Below are 24,949 nucleotides of genomic sequence, written 5' to 3' on the forward strand. Positions count from 1 at the left end.
AGCCATTTTCTCTAGGAGGACTAATTTCTGTAATCTGGAGGTCATCTGTAATTCCATGAGATCTCTAGGCCCCATCCGAGGGTTGGCAACCATACGCAAGAGTCTCACTGAACATAAGATAGTGCTGACCTAATGTGATGAAACCTAGTTGACATATTTTCTTTCACAAGGTGAGGGATACCTCAACAAACAAAAGGAGACTTCTTGGTCCACATGACAGCTTCCTACCACAAATAGAAAAGGAATGCAAGGCCACTATGATTCTTGCCCCAAGAAAAACATCCTGGGGGGCAGGGGCATTGCCTAAACAGGTGTCAGCGTCTGATTAATAGCATCTTTATTTTCACTCTCTTCACGTAAGTATTTAACACACAAGTGTTTAACAGTGCAGTCTTGAGGGAGGGGGAAGGCTCTGGATGCAGTGTGATCTCTGTGTCACCATTGATGCCACTAAAAGTGGTATAGGTAACATCCTGGGGCACTTATGCCAGCACCAGGGGACTACATAACACCCAGGTTCCAATGCTGCTGAAGCTCTAGCACTTTTACAGCACAGGAGCCCATGCAAATCAGATGGGACCAACCGGGAATGAAACCAACTTTAGTCAGCATCTTTTTTTTGCTGGCATAGACTTATGTCAACAAAAAGGGCGGTGCAGTCCATTGGGAAGCTGAAGATGTTTATCTTTTTTTGCTTGCCACATAGCCACAAACTTTTTTGAAGGTGGCGGGGCTGCGCCACGCCCAATCACCATGCTTCTGTTCACCCTTCAGCAATGGTCTGCCCATTTCTTTCCTATGAGAAGTCACAATCTCTATGAAGCCCTTCTAGCTAGTGTCCTAGTGTAGATGATATGGACTTTACACTGAATCCTACCTATATCATTCTGTTGTCCAGTTAACTTTCTTGGAACCCTTCAATTTCTGTTCATTGGAGTGGACCTTGCTCATATCCTACCACTCCATTAAGCAAAGTTAATTCATTCATTCAATTCAGTCATTCAAATGTTTATACGCTATCTTCCCTTTTGGCTAAAGTTTGAGACTTCCTCTCATCTAAGAGCCTTCTTTCAACTTAAGCAGCTCTTCTGTTGAAGAAAGAGTTACTTAAGTTGAAGGAAGTCTTCTTGGGCTGGAGAGGGCTCTTGGAGGGCAGTTAGTTCCACACCAATGTAACTCATATTAAGTAGTACTAATAAATATCACGGAATCATATCTCACTTAATTGTTTACCTCTTTCCTTTGTAAACACTGACTGTATATTCCTACTCTTTGCTGCTTTGGATGTATAATTTCCCACCTTTTGTATTGTGCCTGTTAAATTTATTTATGATTGTGGTGACTTTAAAGACCATTTACCCAATATTTGCAGATATCACCAAAGAACTGTTTAAAAGGATGCTTCTGACCCCTTCCACACATGAAGAATAATGCACTTTCAATCCACTTTCAAACTGTTTGCAAGTGGATTTTGCTCTTCCACACAGCTGCAAAGTGCACTGAAAGTGGATCGAAAGTGCACTATTCTGCATGTGCGGAAGCGGCCTTAGTCATCTCTTACAAAAGGAGAAAGTAGTACCCATGGAATATTATGAAAGTAGCAGAAATTTAGCACATATAAATAAAGTGAACTATGTTCATCTTCACTGTGAATACAAAGGTAAAACAATACATGCAAAGTTGAGAAAGCCTGTACCAAAAAACCCCCAGGAGCACTGGTTAAGAAATCTTTTTAAAAATACACATAGGAAAACAGGTAGATACCCTTTTCTCTGCCACATTTGTTATCATTTCTATTTTTCTGTGTATTATATAATGAGGATCCCCATAGCACCGTCATAATAGGCTTCTCTTGTTTAATTCAAAAAGTGTCAAAGCTTCCCTATGTGTGACTAAAACAGAACAGTTAATATAGGTTCCATTCCATAAGTAGTTAGTGAAAACTTCAATGGAACAATAAGGAATTTAAGAGAGTAAACAGGTGTTGGAGAGTTTGAAATCAAGAAATCAGCAGCCTGGCATCAATGAAGCAACAAGAGTCTTCAGTCAGACAGTCCCAAGCACAAATATACAATGGCTTCATCATATAGTCTTCAGTGTATTGTTTTAATAGTGGTGAGCTGAACAGTTTGGGTTCATTTGTACATATAGAGTACTGAAACATCAGGATCAATGGAATTAAAACTGTTCAGGATTGCAGTCTCTGTTAAGGTTGCCAGCTCCAAGTTCGGAAATTTCTGGAGATTTTGGGATAGAGTTTAGGAAGGGTGTGGTTTGGGAAGGGACAGGCCTTAACCAGATATAATGTCATAAAGCAGCCATTTTCTTCAGGAGGACAGAACTCTGTCATCTGGAGATCAGCTGCAATTCGGAGATCTCCAAGTCCTGCTTGGAAGTTGGCAATTCTAGTCTCAGTGTCCAGCCTAAATATCTATAGAAACTTTTGAGCAGATGGTGACGTCTTGTCTGCACAGGAGCACCTAGCCATTGCAAAACCAAGGCAACTACACATGTGACTAATGTAATACCCCTAATTTATATGAGAGCTTCATGGATGTGTGGGAGGCCTAGAATGTACAAAGATTCATAGGACTGGGTGCCTGACTCTTGGTGCCATGCAAGTTTCCAGGAAGGAACTCTTAGCTTCACCTTGATCTGTTTTAGTCTTCTCAGGAAAGCCATGTTTTTAGCTATCTGGTTTTGTGTAAAAAGTAGTATTTCTCACCCCAATCCTCCAGGACTAATGTTGATGAAAAGTTTTTTTTAAAAAAAGTTTGTGGGGAGAATGCCGAATAAATTAATAGGAAATAAGACAAGACAGAGAACTGGGAAAATATGGTGGCAGGTTAATCTAGTATTTCCTAACTAACTAAGGCCCAGGCCTAGAAACACACCCAGAGGCAGTTTCATCATTCATTATCTGGTACATTTTGCTGATCTGATGATTTACTATGAAGTAATGCTGCCCTAAAGGAGAAAGGATTTTATTACCTTTCCTAAAATTCTTGTGTGCATAATTTAAATACTTACCTCCTTTTCTAACCAATCCAAACCTTCACTAATACTATTATAAAAAGAAACAAAAATGTGCAGGTGATATCAATTTCTAACCCCTAGCTCAAGTCCTCCAATTTATTGCTAAGAAATGCACATACCCAATCTATCGACTGTTTGGGAGATACAGCATACATGCTTAGAAGCCTTGAAGCATCACATGGTGTAGGGCAATACAATTAATTATGAGAGCCCTTTGCAAAACTGTTTTTTTCTCTACCCACCACAGATTAGAAAACAAGTATAAGAAGTTAAGAAAGAATTTGTGACTTTTGACAATTATTCTTGAAGCAAAAAGGTAACAATTGCCAAAAACATCACAAAAGGTTGACATGTTACCTGGCTATGACAAAGAGCACACAACTGACACCCAAGTAAGCCAGCAGAATATACATCCAGATATCAGGGGACAGAGGATTCAGGAAGGAGAAGACGCCCGGGTTTGTACCATTGGGCTTGCGGTACAAAATACTTATTCCGAGAGTCATAAAGGGCTTGGAAAAGTCGATGACCGTCTCTCGAACATACGTAATAGCCAAGGGCGCAACCGCAAGGTCAGCTTTCTGTTTGCAAGGGGGGAAAAGACAGAAAGAGAGAGAAAGAAAAATAGGCCATAAGTCAAAAGCAGCAGGCAGAAGCAGGCAATCAAATTAAACAAAACACATACTTTACACTTTGAGAAACCTGTCTCATTACCAATTAAGTGGAAATTTAAAGCTATGCTTCTCCTCCTTCTCTAGTAAAGAAGTTGATTTATACTGCTACTCTTCCAACCAAGAGCTTACTGCTCCATTCACAGACACCATTATATATATGAAAGAAAACAGGACAGAAAATTGCTTTGTGAAATTATTTTTTGGAAAATGTTTTCTTTTTAATTCTCAGTTAGTTTAAGTGTCTTTTCAAAAAGCCAGGTAAATGTAATGAATGTCGAGCATAAAAGCTTGGGCTCATTCCGCACATGCCGAATAATGCACTTTCAAACTGCTTTCAGTGCTCTTTGAAGATGTGCGGAATGGCAAAATCCACTTGCAAACAGTTGTGAAAGTGGTTTGAAAATGCATTATTTTGCGTGTGTGGAAGGGGCCTCGGTCTCTATTTTATTAAACCTGTCCTGATCCACATGATGTGAGAAGTAAGCTCATATTTTAAGCACTCTGGTCACAATCAAACAGGGAACCATGCAATTAGCTCTGTGTGGAGTTGTGGGCTTTTGGACTTTTTTCATGATGAAATACATTTGAAACACAGAGAGGTTTCAAAGGCAGTTTGAAAAGCTAAGTGAGAAACTACTGTTATTCTCCACACCATTACAATGAAAATAAAACCCCACAAGAAACGTCTCCATCTGCTCTTTTGTACTCCTGAAGCAATGCTCAGGTTCACAGTCTTCAGCTCAAGTTCAATTTATATTAGTCACTTTGGATAGAAAGTTGAAACTTTCTTGCTGAAATGAACATCAAGTGAAATTCTACACATCTCCGCTGAACATCCTATCTTCCATACTTACTCGGCACTTGAAGAAAAAAGGTTTTGACATTCATTGACTTCATAACTTTACTGCACTTTATGAATCAAAGTGCAAACAGAAGTCACTAGGGGTTTGTGGGTTTTTTTGGTAAGATTTGTTACACTTACATGGCTGCTGTAAGTTAGGGAAACCATGAAAAATCAGAGAAGGTGGTTAATGATTGAGTGTCCCCTTCCCCTGTCTTTAATAAACAATACTCTGAGCAGGCAATTTTCCTATACCACTATTTTTTAAACCCTTTGATGCTCAGCTGTCCTCAGCTTCCAAAAATGCTCTTCAAAATGTCATTCCTGGGGACCAGGACAAAATAATTACAATCCAAAGAAAAGATTTCAAAAATTTATAATAACCAGGACTGAGATTCAATTGAAACTTTCACACCAAGACGGTGTATTTCTTGGCAGGCTGGCTTTTTCTTTCTCAACTGTTTCTCTTTAACTGACACCTCAGCAGTCTTCACTTTCCATGCCATCTGATTAGTAAAGCACAGTATCAGTTCTCATGAGGCCATTTGAAGGGGTGTCTGCTTTTTAATTTTCATGCTAAGGTTTTTGAGGGTTTTTTATTTTTTTGCATAGCTAGAGAGGTCCCACCAAGTATACATACATTTAATCCCTGTCCTATTGATAGTGAAGTTAATTATTGTCTCCAGATGAAACAATGGCTTCCCTCTTCTGGTAGCCTCTCCCAGGAGAAACTGTACAGTTCTGGCTGCCAGGTTGTACTGGGCGCATTTTGGTGATAGAAAATCTGAAAGGATTTGAGACACTTGCCCCTCCCCACACTATTGCCTCTTTCCCTCCTCCTGTCAGCCCCCATATTGCAGCTTTTCCTTACTTCTTCTTGTTCTTCTCACCCACCAACAAACCTTTTATCTGCCCCCTTCAGCAATATTTATTGTATTACTTTACTTAATTTATACCCCATCTTTCTCTGCAATGGGGACCCAAGTGACTAATATCATTCTTTGATCCTACATTTTATCCTCACAACAATACTATGAGGTTGGTTAGACTGGGAGTATGTGACTGGAACAAGGTCACCAAGTGAGCTTTTATAGCAGGCTGGGAATTCAAACCTGGATCTCTTAGATCCTGATCTGAAACTCCAAACACAATACTACACTGGCATTCCTGTGGTGGCTGCTGTTGAGCCAATAGCAAGCAGCCAGTCTTGGATTACCCATGCCAACCAGCCCCAAAGAGTCCTCCCTCAGAAGCCAAAACAGCTCTGTAAAGAGTCTTGCTCCCATCCTTGCTTTTCACTGACAGAGACCAACACATTAAGGCTAACAACACTAATATCATTTATTTCTTCAAGCTAAGGTGTCATTTTTATTATTTTGAAGAGTTTTAACGAATAGTAATAATAACAACTGTTGTTGCTCTTGTTGTTGTTATTATATACCACGGATCAGGAAAGGTAGTGTAAAGTCTAAGAGGTGACCACCATAGGTATCAGGTAATGTGAAGGAAGCTATTAGAGAGGGGGGAAAGCCTTCCTTCAGAAACTGGAAGGCTTACCCAAATGGGGCAAACAAAAGGGAACACATTTATGCACAAAGGAAATGCAAGTAAACAACTGGAGATGCAAAAAAAAAAAAGATTTTAAAGACCAACAATAAGGAATTGTTTAAGTACATTAGAAATGGGAAATCAGTTAGGGAAGCAGTTGGACCACTGGATGACAATGGGAGTAAAAAGATACTAAATGTATCAGGATAAAGCAGTTGCTGAGAAGCTAAATGAATTCTTCTCATCTGCCTTCACAGTTGAAGGTATAGGGCAGATAGCGTTTCCTGAATAGATGTCTTAGGGAGGGGAGAATAAGGACAAATTGTGGCAACATGGAAGGAAGCTTTAGAACATATAAACAAACTGCAAACTACCGAGTCACATGGCTCAGATTATATTCTTCAAGAACTCAAACAGGAAATTGCTGAACTTCTTTTGATGATATGTAACATGTCCCTAAGATCAGCATCTGCATCAGAGTACTTAAGACTGGCCAATGGAACACCCATTTATAAAAAGATTCTAAGGGAGACACAGGAAATTACAGATCAGTTAGTGTAAAATCTGTTTCTAATAATGTATTATCGAAGGCTTTCACGGCCAGATTCAACTGGTTCTGGAGGGTTTTCCAGGCTGTGTGGCTGTGATCTGGTGGATTTTGTTCCTAACGTTTCACCTGCATCTGTGACTGGCATTTTCAGAGGTATATCACAGAGAAAAGTATGTTTTCTAAGTGAGAAAGGAAAGTTTAGTGTGGTATATTGTCCATGTCCCAGGATGGGGAACCAATCATTAACTGTTTGGGTGGAACTTGCTTTGCAAAGGTGTGGTTGAGTGCATTGTATTGTGGGTGGGGTTATCAGTCCATTTTTTAAGTACTGGGAGCCAGGCCCTGCTAATCTTCAAAGTCTCTTCTTCCTTATTGAAGTTGTCCTGGTGTTTGTGAAGTTGTCCTGGTGTTTGTAAGTTTCTAGTAAATTCATGGAAAACATTATTAAAGATAGAATTGTCAAACATGTAGAAGGGCAAATCTTACTGAACAAAACCCAAAGGTAGATTCTGTCCAGTGGTGGAATTCAAATAATTTAACAACTGGTTGTTTATAAGCACCATGTTAACAACTGGTTCTGCTGAAGTGGTGCGAACCTGCTGAATCCCACCACTGGTTCTGTCTTACTAAACTTTTAGAGGGCTTTTTTGTTTAAAATGTCAATAAACATGTGAACAGGAATGAGCCTATGGTCACTGTACGTGGCTTTTGTCAAAGTCCCCCACCAAAGACTGCTAAGCAAACTTCATAATCATGGGATAAGAGGACAAGTCCTCCTATGTATTGAGAGCTTGCTAAAAAAACAGGAACCAAAGAGTGAGAATAAATGTTCACATAATGAAGGGATGTGAACAGTGGAGCTGCTTTGGGAGTGGGTGCTTCTCAACCTCTTCATCAATTACCTGGGTCTTGATGTGAACAGCAAGGTGGCCAAATTGCAAATGACACCAAATTATTTAGGACAGATAAAACAAAAATAAACTATGAAGATGTCCAAAAAGATGTCTCCAAACTGGAGGAATGGACATGAAAATGACAAATGAGATTCAATGCAAGCAATTCAGTGACAAAGTGAGGGAAAACTGCGCCTGGGACATGAACTGTCCGCACGTTACTTCCCGCCCCGAAACACCCCGCCCTGCCCCCAACACACTCCCGGCCCAACACGTGACTGCAATGGCGGTGCCCGGGGCAAGCTGCCCCAGATGTCCCAATTGCAGCAATTGTAAAGAGATGGAGGAGGTCAATCCCTGCCAGGGCTGATGACAGAGAATAACAAGAAGGTAAAAGTTGTAATAGGAGCAGTCACAGATATACGTTGTGAAACCATATACTCAGCCCTCCAGTTCAGGAACTTAAGCTATGCCTGAGACCCAGTTGGCAGTCTCATCTTTGGGATCACCAGAGCCTGTAGAGCAGTGAAGGAGGCATTTATGATGTGAAATTCAGGAGTGACAAAGAAGTGCAAGATTGCTGGCTCAGTGGAGATTAATTCCTGACAGCAGCATTGTTGAATTATAAAGGTTTTGGAATGCCAAAACAACCTAATTAACTGCAACTGGTTTATCTGTCCCAACAAGTTAATTCCCCAATTTAAACAACCAGTGAAGAGAGTCTTGTCTGGGACCAATGGGTTGTTCATATGCCTGCCTGTGTAGCTGGGATATGTGTTGGAATCTACAAACTTTACTCTTCTAGACTAGACCTGACCACACCTTTGGGATTTGTCCTCTTCTGCTTTGATGCTTCCAACTTGGAGTTATCTGTGCTTTACTTTGGAATGTATCCACTGACCATATTCCCTATCTGCTGTAGCCAGCTGCCTGATTTTGGACATTTGGTCAGATCCAGCATGGCCTTTCTTGTTTTTATGATTGCATTACTATCACAATCATTTTCTTGGAAATCTGGAGGGTTTAGTGATGTAGTTGTTAAGAGCAGGTAGACTCTGGAATACCAGGTTTGATTCCCCACTCCTACATATGAATCCTGCTGGCTAACCATGGGCTAGTCATAGTTCTCTCAGAACTCTCTCAGCCCCACCTACCTTACGAAGTATGTGTTGTGGGGCTGGAAGGGAGGGCACTTGGAGATTCTTTATGCTTGAGAAAAGTGGAGTATAAATCCAAACTCTTCTTTTCAGGTTTGTTGAAAGCTCAGCCTTGTCTGTTCATGGCTCCAGTCTCTAAATATTCACAGATTTGGCCATGTTGAAAATTTGTCTATGTTGCCTTTGGCCACACTGAGAATATATATTGATGGTATTGCACATCAGTGCTAATTTATGCTGGTTTCAAGTATACAATGTTTCAACATACAATTGAACGAACATTGGTATAAAAGTAACAGGATCTTTGCTGCATGAGATCTGACTACAAGACCTGCTTACTTCCAACTTACACTTAATAAGATGATTAGAATATAAACTACAGATTACAAAATACAAAATTTAGGAACTGGTTAAAAAAGACTGTAAAAACATAAGGAGAGTGTTTCTGGTTGATTTAAACTCCATTTTGTCCAGCACCTTGTTTCTTAAACCAACCAACCATATGAATTCTGAAAGCAGGGCTAGATGCAAACCCTCTACTCAGCTATTTGTGTCCCAGCATCTAATATTGTCAGGCATATTTCATTTGCCTAGTCTCCTATTAAAACTATCTAAACCACTGGCTATCATAAGCCAGTGTGGCAGTAAATTATGCACTGTGTAAACATTTGCTTTCTTTCATCTTTTCTGAATTGTCATTGACTGTTAGCAATATATGTCAACCCTCTTCTCAAGATAACATAAATTCTCAGAGATGTTGAGAAAATAGCATACAGTTTCCAAAAATAATACCACACTCCTAAATAACAACTGCTTTCTGTTTCAAAGACTTCACCTTATTATCTGTTTCACTCAAAAGAGAGTATAGATCTATTGGAGAAAGAACACAATAGGTTTAGGATACCAGATCCAGATTTTCAGTTCACAGAAAGCAATAACCTAAGGTCAAAAATTGTTATCTTTTCCCCTAGTCTAGTATCACTAACCTGGTACCAATGACTCTGGAGTACCATTGGCAAGTCTTAAAAGACACAATTTGATCACAGGCAGGTCCTACCAGCTAGTGGCTGAAAACTGAGCATGGATGAAGGAGGAAGGAGCAGGAAAGGTCAAGGAGAGACAAGGTCTCCATAAATCCCACCTTCTGCGTGTCATTAAAAAACTGGATGATTTAGGATGTGATTGCCCCCCATTAATCAGGTGGGGGGGGACATCAGCAGTGAGGAGAAAGCCCAATTCAGTGTTGTAGTGATGTCCCCGAAATCACCACTTCCAGTGGAGCACTAGAAGGGATGTCACTGCATCACCAGTTGTATGTGGCTGTCTAGTATTTGGGCAATTTCTCCATGGTAGAAGCCATTTTTAACACAGAGATTTGCCCAAATACCAAACCATCCTACACTGCCAACAGAGAAGTGATATCACTTCTGGTGTATGCCAAAAGAAATGTTTCATTTTGTTGTTGCTATGGCTCCCCCTGATGCTAGTAAGGCCAGTGCCAGCCAAATGATAGACAGCAGGAGATCCTACACTTCTAGCAGGGGCTTGGCAGTCCTAAGGGACTCTGAGGTCGATTCCTCACTGGAAAGATGAAGCCAGATTCAACCAGGTTTGAAAAGAATTGGGAGCTTTTGAGCAAGGATTCATGCTCCCCACTGCTACCTCTACCCCCTTGCTCCTAAACACTGTCGGCGGATCAAATGCGCGATCCGCTCAGGGGCTATCCTGATCAGCTGCCGCATTGTGCTGGGGCGGGAATTTTTTTAATCTTTGAAAGGATGGATCCACGTCTCCACAAGCATGCGTAGAAGAACTGTATCAGGAAGTGGAAATGGGTGATTAAAACAAGGCCCCGTTTCCATGTGCCTTCGTCTGTAATCGTTTAAGACAGTAAATGCAAGGTAGACACAAGCATACACTTCCCCATTTCATTAAAACAACTTTTCCCTGGCTGGAATTGAACCAGCAACCCTTTAGCTCAACAGGCAAATACTCAAACCACTTTGCTATCGAAGAACTGCTGGCTTCAGGATGCGGAAAATCTTACTTAAGTCTCCCTCTCTGTGTATTTCTTTAGTGAGGAAACTGGCCCCATGTTGCTTCATATAGATGTGGATCTATATTACATTACATCAATTATAACAAGAACAAATGAAACCCTCTTTCTGAAAACCTGCAAGAAGGAGAAAATCCTTGTCAAGCCCATTCAAAAATGGCCCAGTTGGCAAATCTGCAGTCAACATCACAGTCTTATTTTGTTTTTACCGCTTTTACTATACACAGTTTCTTCCTGTGGTGCTTCTGTAGTAGGTCTGCTTTAAACCAGATTAGCAATGTCCAAAAAGTATGAATAGGCAGGCTTCTAATGTCTAACAAACTTGGAGCATATATTCAAAGGATAATTACTATTCCAAAAAGAATGCCTGCATTACATAAAACGGTAATGCTGGTTACCTTCAGTTCTGAACTTGACTGCATATTTTTATTGCATATCTCTTTCCAATTGCAAGGAAAATAAGTCAAGTTAGGTCATAAAACCTACAGAGGTTTGACACTCATAAAGCTGCTCATGCCCTCATATGTAAACACCTATATTTTTATAGAAAATAAAATCACCACCTTATTCTTTCAGCTCCATTTGATGTAGTAAAATATTATGACTTTTAAAACAAAGGTTGAATATAAAATATGTAAATGTGTATTGTGAATTGGTCCTCAAGAAGCTGAAATCTGGTATGCACAAAGCTAAGTCACAATGAATCTACATGTCTGAATTTAAAATTAAAACTCATGCTAGAATCTTATGTAATGTATGAAAAAGTTACAGCAGACCTTTTAAGAAACACTTTTTATTACAAAACTTGTAAAATCTATTGAGATTTAACATTTATTTCCATTAGAGTTCATGTCTTTTCAATTCAAGTGAAATTAACTTGCAGAGTAATTTAAAGGGGTAGTTTTAGCAATGTTAAAGAGAAGTCCAGAAGCATCTTAAACATGAATATAATTTATTGCTGCATAGACGTCTGTGAGTCAAAGTTCACTCCATCAGATGCAGGTGGTGTATATCCTTTAAGTTGACACATTTATATTCATAACAGAAAGAAGGGGAAAAGGAAAGAAGCTACCAAAAAAAGCATCAGATGGAGTGAGATCTGACTTGTGAAAACTTATGCTGGAATAAGGTATCACTTTAAGTAACCACTGGCCTAGAGAACTTAAGTGGCACTACCAGAAACATTTAGAACCTCTACATGCTATCCTAATTCTTGTGGCTAGGTGCTGTATTGAATTGCCAGAACTTCCTCAGAAAATGTCAAGGATTTGGAGGGTGGTACATGGAGAAGGTGGAGTTTAGGGAGGATGTGACATCAACAGAGGTGGAGCTACCAGGGGACCAGGGGTGCGTGTTGCACCAGGTGCATGCCTGGGGGGTGAAAAATTGCCCCCGTGCCCCCGCAGCACCCCACTCCCCTACTCCTCCATGGAACCCTCCAGCCCCCACACTTACCTTATTGAAACAGTGCAGGCTGGAGAAGTGGCCTGTTCCCTTCAGGCTTAAAATGACCTGGTGAGAATTACACTTCCCAGGAGACCTTGCAAGCTCCAAAGGGTGTCATGGCAAGTGTAGTTCCCACCAGGCCATTTTCATTCTGAAGGGAACAGGCCATTTTTCCAGGCTGAACTAAGGTAAAGGGGGGGCAGGGGGCAGGGCATTGCATGGAAGAGGGGCGGAAAACACAGAGTGCACAGCAGGCACACTCTGGTCCAGCTACACCTTTGGATATCACTTCCAGGAATTTCCCCTTACCTCTATGATAACGACCACAGAGATGGACAAATTTCTAGAACCTCGCTATGGAAGCCATTTTGCAACCATTTTTCTCTTGCTCCTCAGTTTCTTGAGGTTAAGGAATTAGGATAAGTGGTAAGAGTTTACCTGCTCCAGATATGCAGCTAGTAATCCTACTTCTCTACTATGCCCATCAGCTACCATGCAGAAGCTGGTCCATGTAGCCCCACAGGAAAAATGTAACTAAAACCAACACATGCCCATACAAAATTGGCTACTGCTAGGGCTACTGCAGTAAATGTATTTGGAACTAACTTCCCAATTTGAAAGAGCTGAATTCTACAACCAATTTTATTGGTTTTCTTAAAACAGTTATATCCCACCTTTTAATATGGTTCAAAGCAGCTTACAGTAATTATTAAAACATCCAGCTAAAAGCAAAGATAAAAAAACAAGTTCTAATTTGGGCGTCTTAGTTGATAGTTCCATGGGAAGGTCAACTCAATGCATGGCAGCTGTGAAAAAGGCAAACTCTATGCTGGGGATAATTAGGAAAGGAGTTGATAATAAAACTGCAAGGATTGTCATGCCCTTATATAAAGCCGTGGTGCGATCACATTTGGAGTACTGTGTTCAGTTCTGGTCACCACATCTAAAAAAGGATATCGAAGAGATAGAAAATGTGCAGAGAAGAGCAACAAGGATGATTGAGGGATTGGAGCATCTTCCTTATGAGGAGAGGCTGCAGCGTTTGGGACTCTTTAGCTGGGAGAGGAGACGTCTGAGGGGAGATATGACTGAAGTCTATAAAATTATGCATGGGGTAGAAAATGTTGACAGAGAGAAATTTTTCTCTTTTTCTCACAATACTAGAACCAGGGGGCATTCATTGAAAATGCTGGGGGGAAGAATTAGGACTAATAAAAGGAAACACTTCTTCACGCAACGTGGGATTGGTGTTTGGAATATGCTGCCACAGGAGGTGGTGATGGCCATTAACCTGGATGGCTTTAAAAAAGGGCTTGGACAGATTTATGGAGGAGAAGTCGATCTATGGCTACCAACCTTGATCCTCCTTGATCTCAGCTTGCAAATGCCTTAGCAGGCTGAGGGCCTTAGCAGACCAGGTGCTCAGGAGCAGCAGCAGCAGAAGGCCGTTGCTTTCACATCCTGCATGTGAGCTCCCAAAGGCACCTGGTGGGCCACTGCGAGTAGCAGAGTGCTGGACTAGATGGACTAGATGGATTAGATGGACTCTGGTCTGATCCAGCAGGCTAGTTCTTATGTTCTTAATTTAGGGGTGTATATTTGGCACAGCTGACCCCCCCTCCCCAAAAGATAAAGAATACCTTATTGGTATTTACCAGTCAGAAAAAAAGAGGTTTTAACTTGTACCTGGCAATCCAAATTCACAAAAAAGTCAGAAAAAGTGACTTCTTTCTGGATCATTTTGGGATCATTTTTGTGGACTGTGAAGAATCTTTCTGGATCTCGGGGTGGGGGAGGCTTTTTCAAGGCAGAGGCACTAATTTTTCAGCATAACTGCTGGTGACTCTCCAAGAACACACAAATTTGAGAAAGACTGAAGTAGAGGATCAATTATATTCTTTCATGGAAAACAATGGAAGAAAACAATGAAGAAAACAATGGAAGAAAACAATGGCACCCCCTTTGGAGCATAAAATTGGACCCCCTTAGTCAATATTTACCAAACATGAAGATTCTCTAAAGATGGTCACCAGCAGCTATGCTGAAAATTTGGTGCTTCTATTCTGAAAAAATGGCCCCCCAGAGTCCCAGAAAGTTTCCCTATAGGGTATGATGGACTTTTTTTTTTTTTTTTTTAGATTCTCCCTCTGACTTCCAACCATATCAGCATGGGGATTTGGGATTTTTGGGCAGCTCACAAAAATTTTCAGTCTCCATATATATCCAGAATTTGAATATTACCAATTTTTTATGTACATCCCTACTCTAAATCCATCCTCCCTCATCGCAGAAAGTTAAAGAGAATGTGTGATTGGCCAAGATCACCCAGCAAATGACTATGGCATGAGCGGGTGTTCAAACCTGGATTTTTTCAGAATTTTATCCAATACCTTAACCACTATACCAACTGACTTTCAAATCTTGGTCTTTTCCTTCTTATCTCTGTCCTGCTTGGCAACAGAATGTACTTAATACTAGTAAAGCAGCAAACCTTTGGGGGGGGGGGGATAATATTTCCCCATGATCTATCAAAGTAGTTAAAAGAGGTTTTTCCCCTCCTCTACTCTTTATATACATGTTAATGGAACATTAATCTGTTTTAATGGCAATATACGTAGAAGAGATCTAATAGCCTTTAATAAAGGCTATTTTATTATATGACAAATGACATAATCTTTTTAATGTTATTAAAAATTAAATGTACAACAAATTCCATTCCTAGTCTTTCTCCCAAGTGGTGATCCAAATTGTTCCCTTGTCCTCTATTTTATTCTTGTGAGGTAGCTCTGCCTGAGACTGTGTCACCCAGCAACCTTCCAGAGGGGACTGGAGATCTGAGTATTACCATACATAATATTACATAGTACATTGTATATTACATATTACATACATAAAAAGCTGCTTCAAAGCTCTTTTATGTCATGATGCCTTTCATGAAGATTACCTGGTTCAGAGAGTTGAAATTCACTTCAGTTTTGGAACTACGGCCCTTTCCCCACTTACCTTAAGCCCCGCACTACTCGAGGAGAGTAGCGCGGGGTCCCTCGGCACTCCCCACTGAGAGGGGCGGCGACAGCACAGCCGCCCCGACGCTGCTGCTGTCGCGCCCCTCAGCGCGAGGCATTCCTGGCGCTCTTTCAAAGGGCTCCTTTTGATGACCCCGCCCGGGCACGCGCCAGGGATGCCGCGCGCTGGGAATTGCGCGCAGCAACCCTCGGAAAAGGGTAAGTGGGGAAAGGGCCTACCACTTCCATCATCATTCTAGGGTTGTTGGCCAATTTTCAAACATGTAGTATTATTTTCTGATGAGTTATACCAAATACCTTTAGATTCCACTGCAGATAGGATGTGTGTGTGACCTGGGTTGAGATATTCCCATGATTTTTATTTTTGGCCCTGGAACTCCCACAACTATTCCGAAGTTGATGACCAATTTTGAGCCTCCTAGCTATATTCTCTGATGAGTTGTGCCTGCCATAAATGGACAGATGGACAGGGCAATTCTTTTATTACTACAGATTAATGACAACAACAAGCAAAGTAATTTGTTTTGTTAAGATATTGGTTTGGATCAAGGTCATATGGTGGGCCCAGGTGGCATCTTTGTCTGAGAGCCCATGGTGACTTTTGACAGCTGTGGTAATCAGGACTCAACACAATTCTCTAAAATCAGGCCTGAACAATTTATAATCCACTAATCAAGTATTTATTTTGGCTTGCCAGTTGATTTGTAATTCCTATGCTTATGAAGGCAAGCAGCAAAAACCAGGAGATGACTAAGTTCACCATATTTTTACATATATGGACAGGTGCTCTGTGTCCAGTTATGAAGGTTTGCTACCAGCAGATTTTCAGGCCTCTCTTCAGTGACTGGAAATTGAAATGAAAACCAAACAAGCTCTTGCATTTTAACATTGACAAGTGCCATTTTATAATTAAAACCAGGATGATGAGGTATACAGGAATTGTTCTACTCCTTTATTTTTATTGGAAATGTAACATGAATCATTGTTCCTCTGAACTTAGGTGTAAAATATTCCTGTTAAGACAGCATCTTACATTTCGTTAATTTGAATCACACCCTGGCTGAAATTTTGATTTAGATTTAGATGATGTGTAATGATTTGGTGAAATAGTGTTTGAAGCCTCAAAATTCTGACTTAATAAATCTTCTTTTTACAAAGTTTGTAAGTTATAACAAGCTCTGCACAAAGGTTCCAAAAAGACACCAAATAGACAGCTGACTTTAAAGAATATATAGGTCAGAGGTTGGATTCAGCTGGTTTGCAATGGTTCGCTAGAACCTGTAGCTAATTTGAATCCCACAACTGATATATATGTTCCACTTTCAAACAGCTGACTCATACTAAGTAAATGAAAAAGAAAACTCACAACGAGATGATCATTTGCTATACCTATAGACTTTTGGATATGCAAATTTGTTACATTCATATCCTTCTGTCTTGTGGCAGACTTGCAGGAGCAATCCACTTCAGCTGAGATGAGCCATACACAACTGGCAGCTGCAGTAGCCAAACCAGAACATGCCCAGAACAGGAAGAGTGGAGCTGCAAATTCTGGGTTCAGTAATAGAGTTTGGCAGCCAGGTGAACCAATCACATCAGCATGGCATAGTGGTTAAGGCCTGTGGATTCTAATCTGGAGAACATGGTTTGATTCCCCACTCCTCCACATGAGTGGTGGACTCTATCTGGTGAGCTGGATTTGTTTCCCTGCTCCCACACATAATGCCTGCTGGGTGACCTTGGGCTAATCACAGTTCATTGAGAACTCTCTCAGTCCTACCTACCTCATAATGTTTCTGTTGTGGGAAGAGGAAGGGTAGGAGTTTGTAAGCCACTTTAAGTCTATAGGAGAAAATTTATAGAAGAAAAAGGCAGGGTGTAAATCCAAACTCTTTTTCATCATCATAATCATCATAAAATCCTGCCTGGGAAAGGGAGCAACTTAGGAGGCAGCTGTAGCTGAAACAGGACTTTACGACATTTCTGCTTCGGTACAGGGGCAGAGGGAAGGAACATATCAGAGAAGGTACTGGAAGAGGGGGCTGCTTAAGAAGGATCTGCAGCAGATCAGGGAAATGAAATGTCCTAGCTCAGAAAGCATAGCTATGTAAAGGTGAAGGAACAAGGTAGTCAACCTTCTGTCCATGCCTTGTAGGTCCTCCACTATACAGAAGATCACAGCAGAGGAAGGGCAATGCAACACTGACGAGGGAATCATCTCACCCTTAGTTGATAAACTTTAAAACTGTTTGGCTATAGTGATGAATCAGGTACTTTTATACGTATCTTAAGAGAAGTTTGTGTAGGTGCAGAGGTGGGATGCAGCCTATTCGAACCTATTCGGTAGAACCAGTTACTAAAAATTTTCTCAGTTCGGAGAACCGGTTATTAATGATTAATTCCACTTGGGACAAGGGGGTAATCTCTGTTCCAGGGTACAACAAATCTCATCAAGTGGAGGATGCAAAATCGCCCCCCAGGGTCCCCTGCCCCCATGGTACCCCCCCCTACATGTGTATGAACTGTATGAAATAATACAATATATAGTAATTCTATTTTTTTGTTTATTGGTAAAGGTTGGGAAAGTATTTTAGGTAAAGATTTTTCATTTTCTTTTTTCCCCTTGAAATTTATATTGGAAAGAGAGTAAACTACTCCTTTAGATTAAGGATTTTGGATCTCTCCCTCTGTTAGTTTTTTCAAGTAGAATAGATAAAGTAGTTATAGGAATCTGAAGGGGAAGTAGAAAGTAGAGAGGGAGGGAAATATGGGAAGGAGGGAGGCAATATAGGATGTTTTAGTTGGGGGGGTTGAGAGAGATAGACAATTAGATATGTTTGTAATATGTTAACAATTGTAAACAGTTTTTGGTTTCTCTCCTTACTTATGTTATTATTTAAAATCAATCAATATAATTATATAAAAAAGAAATAATACACTACCTTTTGGTATATTGCTTTTTTAATACTTTAAACAGTCATTATTTGAATCTAGAGGCGGGGAGAAGAGAAACTGCACCTGGGGCGCGCGCGCCCTGTGTCCTTGCCACAGCCCCGCCCAGGAATGCCCCACCCCTGGAATGCCTGGCCATGCCCCCGCCATGCCCCGCCCAGATCCATTGGTGCTACGCCACTGTTTGAATCCCACCACCATCGGAACCTGTTACTAATATGCATTTTGGGAGTTGATGGATGACATGGTCATCCTTTCTGCACAGTATAGATTTACCCTGACCTACCATTACTGGTTCTTGTTCAGTGAAGCAAGTCTGTTTAACTGTTTAACTGTTTAATACGTTGTTTCCCATTTTTGAAGTAGAAGAAAGGGGGCAGAGACCAGAGGTATGTTGGAATCAGAAGAAAAAAGATGCTTTGAGGGGTATCTCCCACTCCTCCCCACCATTGCTGTGGTTCCTTTCACCCTTGTTTAACTGTACCCTGATTTTGTATGCTCTGTTAGATCCCTGGAGTTGAGATTCCTATTGGGTTATCAATAAGTTCTTTGCTTTTTTGCTACTTCTGAATATTTATATAGAGTGCTTTTTTGCATTTTATTAAAGTAGTAATGCTTTTACATACCAAAGATTATGCATACATGATTTTGATAAGCAATTATTTTCACAGACTTTTAATTAAATTTTTACTCTTCAAAAGCACCTGTTATAACACCTGTTTGAAAATGGCCTTTTCTGGACACTGAACCAAAATGAGCCTGACAGTGAACATGATACTTCATCTCCCTAGTGTGACTCTATAGTGGAATTGTACAAGAAGTATGGCTGCTGGGAAATGTAGTTTCTGATGTCATACTTAGCAATATACACATGCAATAGATTTTGAGAATACCACTACTGCTATTTTAATAGAAGTCTGAACAGGTCTACATGTTAAACAAAATGCTAGTGTTTATCTTGATAGCCTTTCATGAGCTGGGGCCCCCACTTCAGAAGAATACTTTACTCACTTTACATTTCCATGTGGTAGCTTTCCTCTTCCCAGAAAGATCTATTATTAGTATCCCCGCTACCCAAGGCATGACCTGCAACAACCTGGAATGTTCCATGGCTGTCAGACAAAGTTATTCTGTAGAGCAAAATGGAACACCTAGTGAGGTGTAAATTGCTTCTAGATTTTAAAAATATATGATTTAATGCATTGTTAGGGTTGCCAGGTCCATCTTGGCAACTGATGGGATCTTTATGGGAATCAGTGTTGCAATCCATGTACCTGGAGTGATGCTGTCACTTCTGGATTTAGCTGAAAGTGTATCCTATCATGCTAGGATACTCTAGCATTCTCCAAAAACTCTGTGGGTTTGGGGGGGAAAGACTAGAGCGTCCCCAGTACTATGCCCGTGCTTGCTTTTGTGTAAATCCAGAAATGATATAATTGTGCCAGCATGTGGATCATTCCCCCTCTCCAGCTGGCCTGCTTACTCCCGCTTACTTGCGCTGACCAGCTGAAGGGTGAAAATTGCCCACCAATACTGGGAAATTGGGAACGCCACTACTACTATTATAATACAACTCTGAACTGGTCTACATATTAAACAGGTTGTTACTAGTCTTGGGTCCTGGTGCCTAGGAAAAAGGTGGATATATAAATATTTAAATAAATATACTAACCATGGGAATTGATACCCCTAGCAGTGATACCCACTCCTCTAGTCATATCATCATAGCATAACAAGTCATTATATGAATCGCACACATTTGTAAATTCACCTGACTATGAATCACATCAATGAGATTTGTTGTGGGGATTTGGCCTTGATGGCAAATGCACAATGCAATGGCATTCAAATCAATTTGTATTAAATATAATCAATGGTGGAGTGTTCTATTGCAATATCAGAGACTAACCCCAGATATTTGTGTGTATGTGTGTGTTTTAAATGAGGTCTATCAGTGTACAGATTTAAACAGAGTAAAGTTTAACATATCAGTATCCTATGCTGTTACAATCTATGTAAGCCCACTGACTTCAGTTATTAGGATTTAATTCTGTTTATGATTGCACTAATAGCCAATTTCTTGGTAATGTTTGTTTATTTTGTATTGTTGTGAGATGAACTGCAAGAGAACCCCTAGGGGTTTTCTCATCACATGTAATATAAAGAGTTTAATTTACTTCAGAAATAATATTCACTTACTTGCTATATATACTGCCAACTTTTTATTATTAACAATAAAGTGATACCATTCATTTAAATGGAAAAGATTTTTACTTATGCTGTGCTAGTTTTCTTGTTCTAAAATTCATAGTATCAATAGACTAGCACAGAGGCTTGGACCTTTAAAGAAATTTAATAAAGCACTTATTGTAGCCCTTGGCAATATACACAAATTAAAAACATAAATATTAGAAAATTAATGCAATGCAAATATCTGCTTGGTACGTTTTATTCCTACCCTTCTTCCACGCAGCCCAGGATGGTAATTATTATTCAGTTCATCTTACTAGCACAACAACCTTGTAAAGTAATTGTAGGCTGAGTGCCTACCTCAAGACAACCCAACAAATATCATAGCAAAATAGGGCATGTCCCCCAAATCTTAATCTACTCCACAAATAAAATGCCACATTTCAAATTTGTTCTCAACAGGGTCAAAGCACTATACAGTAACAGTGGTTTACCAGCAGAAAATGGTGCCCGGCACAAAACCAGAGTTTTCTGCCCTGCCCCCAAAGAGCCCAGGGCAAGACCTGATTTTTCTGCCTCCCTTTCTTGGACTGAGGCCCATGACTCATTCTGAGTCTTACAGGGAGGAGTAAGCAAAGTTTCCCCCGAGCCTCTTGCAGGGCGGTCCCAGCTTTGCCTCTTTCTCTCAGCCTACCTCTACTTCGCTGGTTGTAAGGCCAGGCGGGCAGTCCAGCAAGCTAGCCAGAGTTTTCCTATGGAAGCTGCTCGGCTGAACCTTGGCCTGGACTTTAATCCCCAGTAGTTTTGAAAAAGGATATTATTAAAGACCATGGTGAATACAAGCATTTTAACCCTATGCTTAAATGAAAACAAAACAGGTATCTGAGTGTGTTTTGGGAGATTATTCCAAAACCTGAGTGCTACCATGGGAAAAGTCATCAGTCTGGAAGTAGACAACCCTTAGACCAGTTACTGAAACCTGGTGGTTATTTTGTGGGTTTTTTTTAAAAAAAAAAGATTGATCAACTATTCAGCTCAAACTTTTGAAGCTCAAATAAACGAGCTTTTTTTTGTTGTCGTTTGGTATCAAGTCACAGCTGACTCATGGCCACCCCACAGGGTTTTCAAGGCAAGATGCATTCAGAAGTAGTTTCCATTGCCTGCCTCTGCATCATGCCCCAGATATTTCCTGGAGGGCACCCATCCAGCAAGTTTCCATGGCATAAACTTCTATACTTTTTTGAGAACTGAAGAAGGATACTTTCATCTCAGCAGGTCAACATCAATGTGTAAATTACTACCAGTCTTATGGAATCCCTTTACCGGAAGAAAGAATTACCGTATTTTCTATTATCTATGGTCTGAGCCTACTTGAATTATTCCAACAAGCAGTAACAGGCTTGTTATCTTTTGTTTGCAACATCTTTAGCATGTATTGCTTTTTACAACGGTTCAGGCTGTAAATCTACCACAGCTTAAATCTACCACATCAGTGCATTAAATAATAAAAAAGTGCAAGTTTTATATTTCAGGGAAATGCATTCTAAGTAGTTTTTGCTCTCATTTTGCTATGCCATTTTCTGAACAGAAATAAATTGCAGCCCTGCAATTTTATTTCCATTTTACATAAAGAGGCAAGCTGACAAATGTGCTTCCACAAACTGAATGAGAATTATCTAGATGTTTTGTTGCTAGAATGGCAGTAGAAGAGGACATTTCACATTGGAAATGTACAAAGAAATGTAAACTAATGATTTAGAAATAACTTGAGGGAGACACAATAGGGACACAAATGAGCTCAGCTGCCTCCTGACAGGTCTTTGACCTCACTTAACCCTGAGTACTACAGAAGAATGTAAAATATAGAATTATGCTTGCTTTACTTTACTGAGCACTACTGAGAGACGAAGACAGAACTTACTTACCCATAACACTACAATAATTTCAGTGGAAATCTCTGTTAAGTAAACACATGAATTAAAAATAAACATAGTATTTCTAGTTAATATCTCCTAACAGGAATTTCAAAGTTATGTTCATCCATGTGCATCAGCTATGAGCATCGTGCATACACAGGGCCAGTTCCTTCTGCCAAATGTTTGCATATGATCATACACACTGTGTGGGGAAAAAAGAATAATGTGGACTAGGCTATTTTTTTTTCTTTACAAATAACGTTTTGTCATAACAGATATAATTGAAAAATTCCTGATTCACACTAGTTCACAGGCACATAATAACAAAGCTATGTATCTTTAAACAGTGTTTTAAGATGTACACATTCATCTCAGTGAAACTAATTTCAATGAAGGTTAAGAAGAACAATGGTACACCTTAAGTGCACATCCAAGTGAGCTGTACTATGTTGCTGGGAATAATAATCTGTCTCCTTGGGCATTGCAAATCTACCGCCCCCCACTGAGGCTGCCAGTTTCCATCTTAGCAGGGCCTTGATTCCATCTTGGGCCCTGTCTTTCCCCTCCTGGCCTTTTGATCGGGCACCTGTCTTCAATTTTGCTTGCTCTTAACTTTGTTATTTAAATAACTGTTGCTGTTGGAAAAATTGTTTTAATGGGGTTAAGTTTTATTTATGTATTTTATGTGCTGTTATTGGAAACAGTTGTACTGTGAGCCGCCTCAAGCCCTTTGGGGGTGAGGCGGCCTATAAGTCCAATAAATAAATAAATAAATAAAAGGAGAAATGAAAACCTCCAAACCACTGCATCATTCCTGTCAGAAATCTCTACCTTAGTATCAGGAAGCCTCTCATATTCTACAGAAGGGAAAATACCATTTCATAATTCCTGATCAGAAACTAAATTCTTTAAGTCATTTCCCATAATATGGTGACAATGAAGCTGTGAAGAGCAGGAGATCACAAGGGGAAAATTATCCCACATTCCTTATACTGAGAGACAATGAATGTTCTCAAAAAGCCCAATCTGGGGAAGGGGAGTAAATTGACTCCTGGGAACAGTATGAACACTTTCCCTGGCAAAGGGGGAAAATGTCAGCGGGCAGATGCAGCGCTGCTCTGGAAAGCACGAATGCAGTGCTGGGCACTGTGTCAGCAATCCTGTGCCACAGCCAGTCCTGTTGGCACAGCAGGTGCAGAACAGAAACATTGCCAGGGGAGAAGTTGATCATAGTTGGCTTCCATTTGGCGTTTAGCACCGGGAATGCTGCAGACCAAGCTTGGAATTACACACACTCCATTCAATCCTATGGAAGTTTTTCAGGTGGCCAGATTTTTTTCTTTTTTTGCTGCACCTTCACATTGCCTGAAAGTTTTCTTGAGGCAGCATGGCAGTGGAGCCATCTCCAGCTGAAGTAGCATCTGGATTGGGTCGCTCATCTCCTAAATTCTTCTTTTCTTTGCTGCTGGTCAGTTTTCCTGTGTATGTACATAACCTTTATGTGGGTTCTCTTTATTTGTGCCATCCTGTTCCACTTCACAACAAACATTTAACTGAACAAGCTTAGGAAACTAAAGTGTTCTCCCCTCCACTCTCTTTCTCTCTCTCTCTCTGCTTTTTAAAAGTATAGCAAATAAATCATAGAATTTTATTAATGACTTCAGGGGATTTGATTAGTAATGGTCAGCATAGAAAAAGGCAGTTTTTATTTTCAGATATTAAGGTGTTTTCAAAGTTCAGCATGGATGATGAAAAGATTTCAGTTTGTCACAGAGTTCTTAATGCTTGTAAAATATGATAGACTTCCAAGATGTTTCACGAAATATATTCAACTTAGCACCCAAAGGAACATTTGGTAACTCTGGTGCCTCGTTAACTATATGGAAAGGAATATTTCCTAATTTACTTTCCCCTTCAGACCTCGAACCCTTAAGGTTACCTCACAGCATTTGAAGTAAATCCTACTACAGAACTAGGGATGGGAAATCTCAATCATACATACAGTGTGGTTCACCTTTTGACAAAATAAATGGTTCTTCTCTGATACAATCACTTCCTTTATCAATTCCCAGCGTTCTTCCCACTCTGACCAAAAGACTGTTTAGTTCTGTTTCAAAATCCTGGGTTAGGAATTCTTTTCTACCTAAAAGTAAACTTCTTTGCTGGCTAGAGATTCTATCTCTCCCAATATTTTCTCTTCCCACCAAAACCACAGGTTTCTCCCAGACACTAAAAATGCTCTGCTCTTTCTGGAACTCAGAACTGAACTCCTCTCAAATTCTGTCTGAAGCTCTAAGTGCTTCTAAAACTCTGCCCTCTCCCAGCCAGTCACTCACACTCTCAGACACTCTGAGGTTGTAAAACTTTACACTCTGGCTTTTATAACTCTGCTGTCAGATCTATCACAGAAGCTAATGACACTGCTCCAGAAGTATGCAATTTGGTGGCAGCCACTTTACATGCTTTTAAAACCACAGTGAATTGATGGATGGAAAAGCTAGCACTGGGATGGACACACAAAAATATATTTTTAAATTAGATGTCACTGGTTTCTTTAATATGGATTTAACTAATATTAAACTAATATTTTCAATTAAATAAATAATAGATAATCCAGATCAGCTGCTTTTGTCCTAATATCAAGTGACAGAAACTACATGTAAC

The 24,949-nt window shown here is 40.2% G+C and overlaps 1 protein-coding gene across 2 annotated transcripts in view; it reads right to left on the bottom strand.

Moving 5' to 3' along the window:
• GRIK2 (glutamate ionotropic receptor kainate type subunit 2) overlaps positions 1 to 24,949 on the bottom strand; it is a 656,874-nt gene that overhangs the window by 243,740 nt on the left and 388,185 nt on the right. For both annotated transcript variants that reach the window (XM_048493884.1, XM_048493875.1), the window contains exon 12: positions 3,394 to 3,617. In XM_048493884.1, coding sequence (XP_048349841.1) covers positions 3,394 to 3,617 — 224 coding nt within the window. The remainder of the gene's footprint in view (positions 1 to 3,393; positions 3,618 to 24,949) is intronic.

The sequence above is a fragment of the Sphaerodactylus townsendi genome, linkage group LG01 (genome assembly GCF_021028975.2).
Source record: "Sphaerodactylus townsendi isolate TG3544 linkage group LG01, MPM_Stown_v2.3, whole genome shotgun sequence".
In the NCBI taxonomy this organism is placed as follows: Eukaryota; Metazoa; Chordata; class Lepidosauria; order Squamata; family Sphaerodactylidae; genus Sphaerodactylus; species Sphaerodactylus townsendi.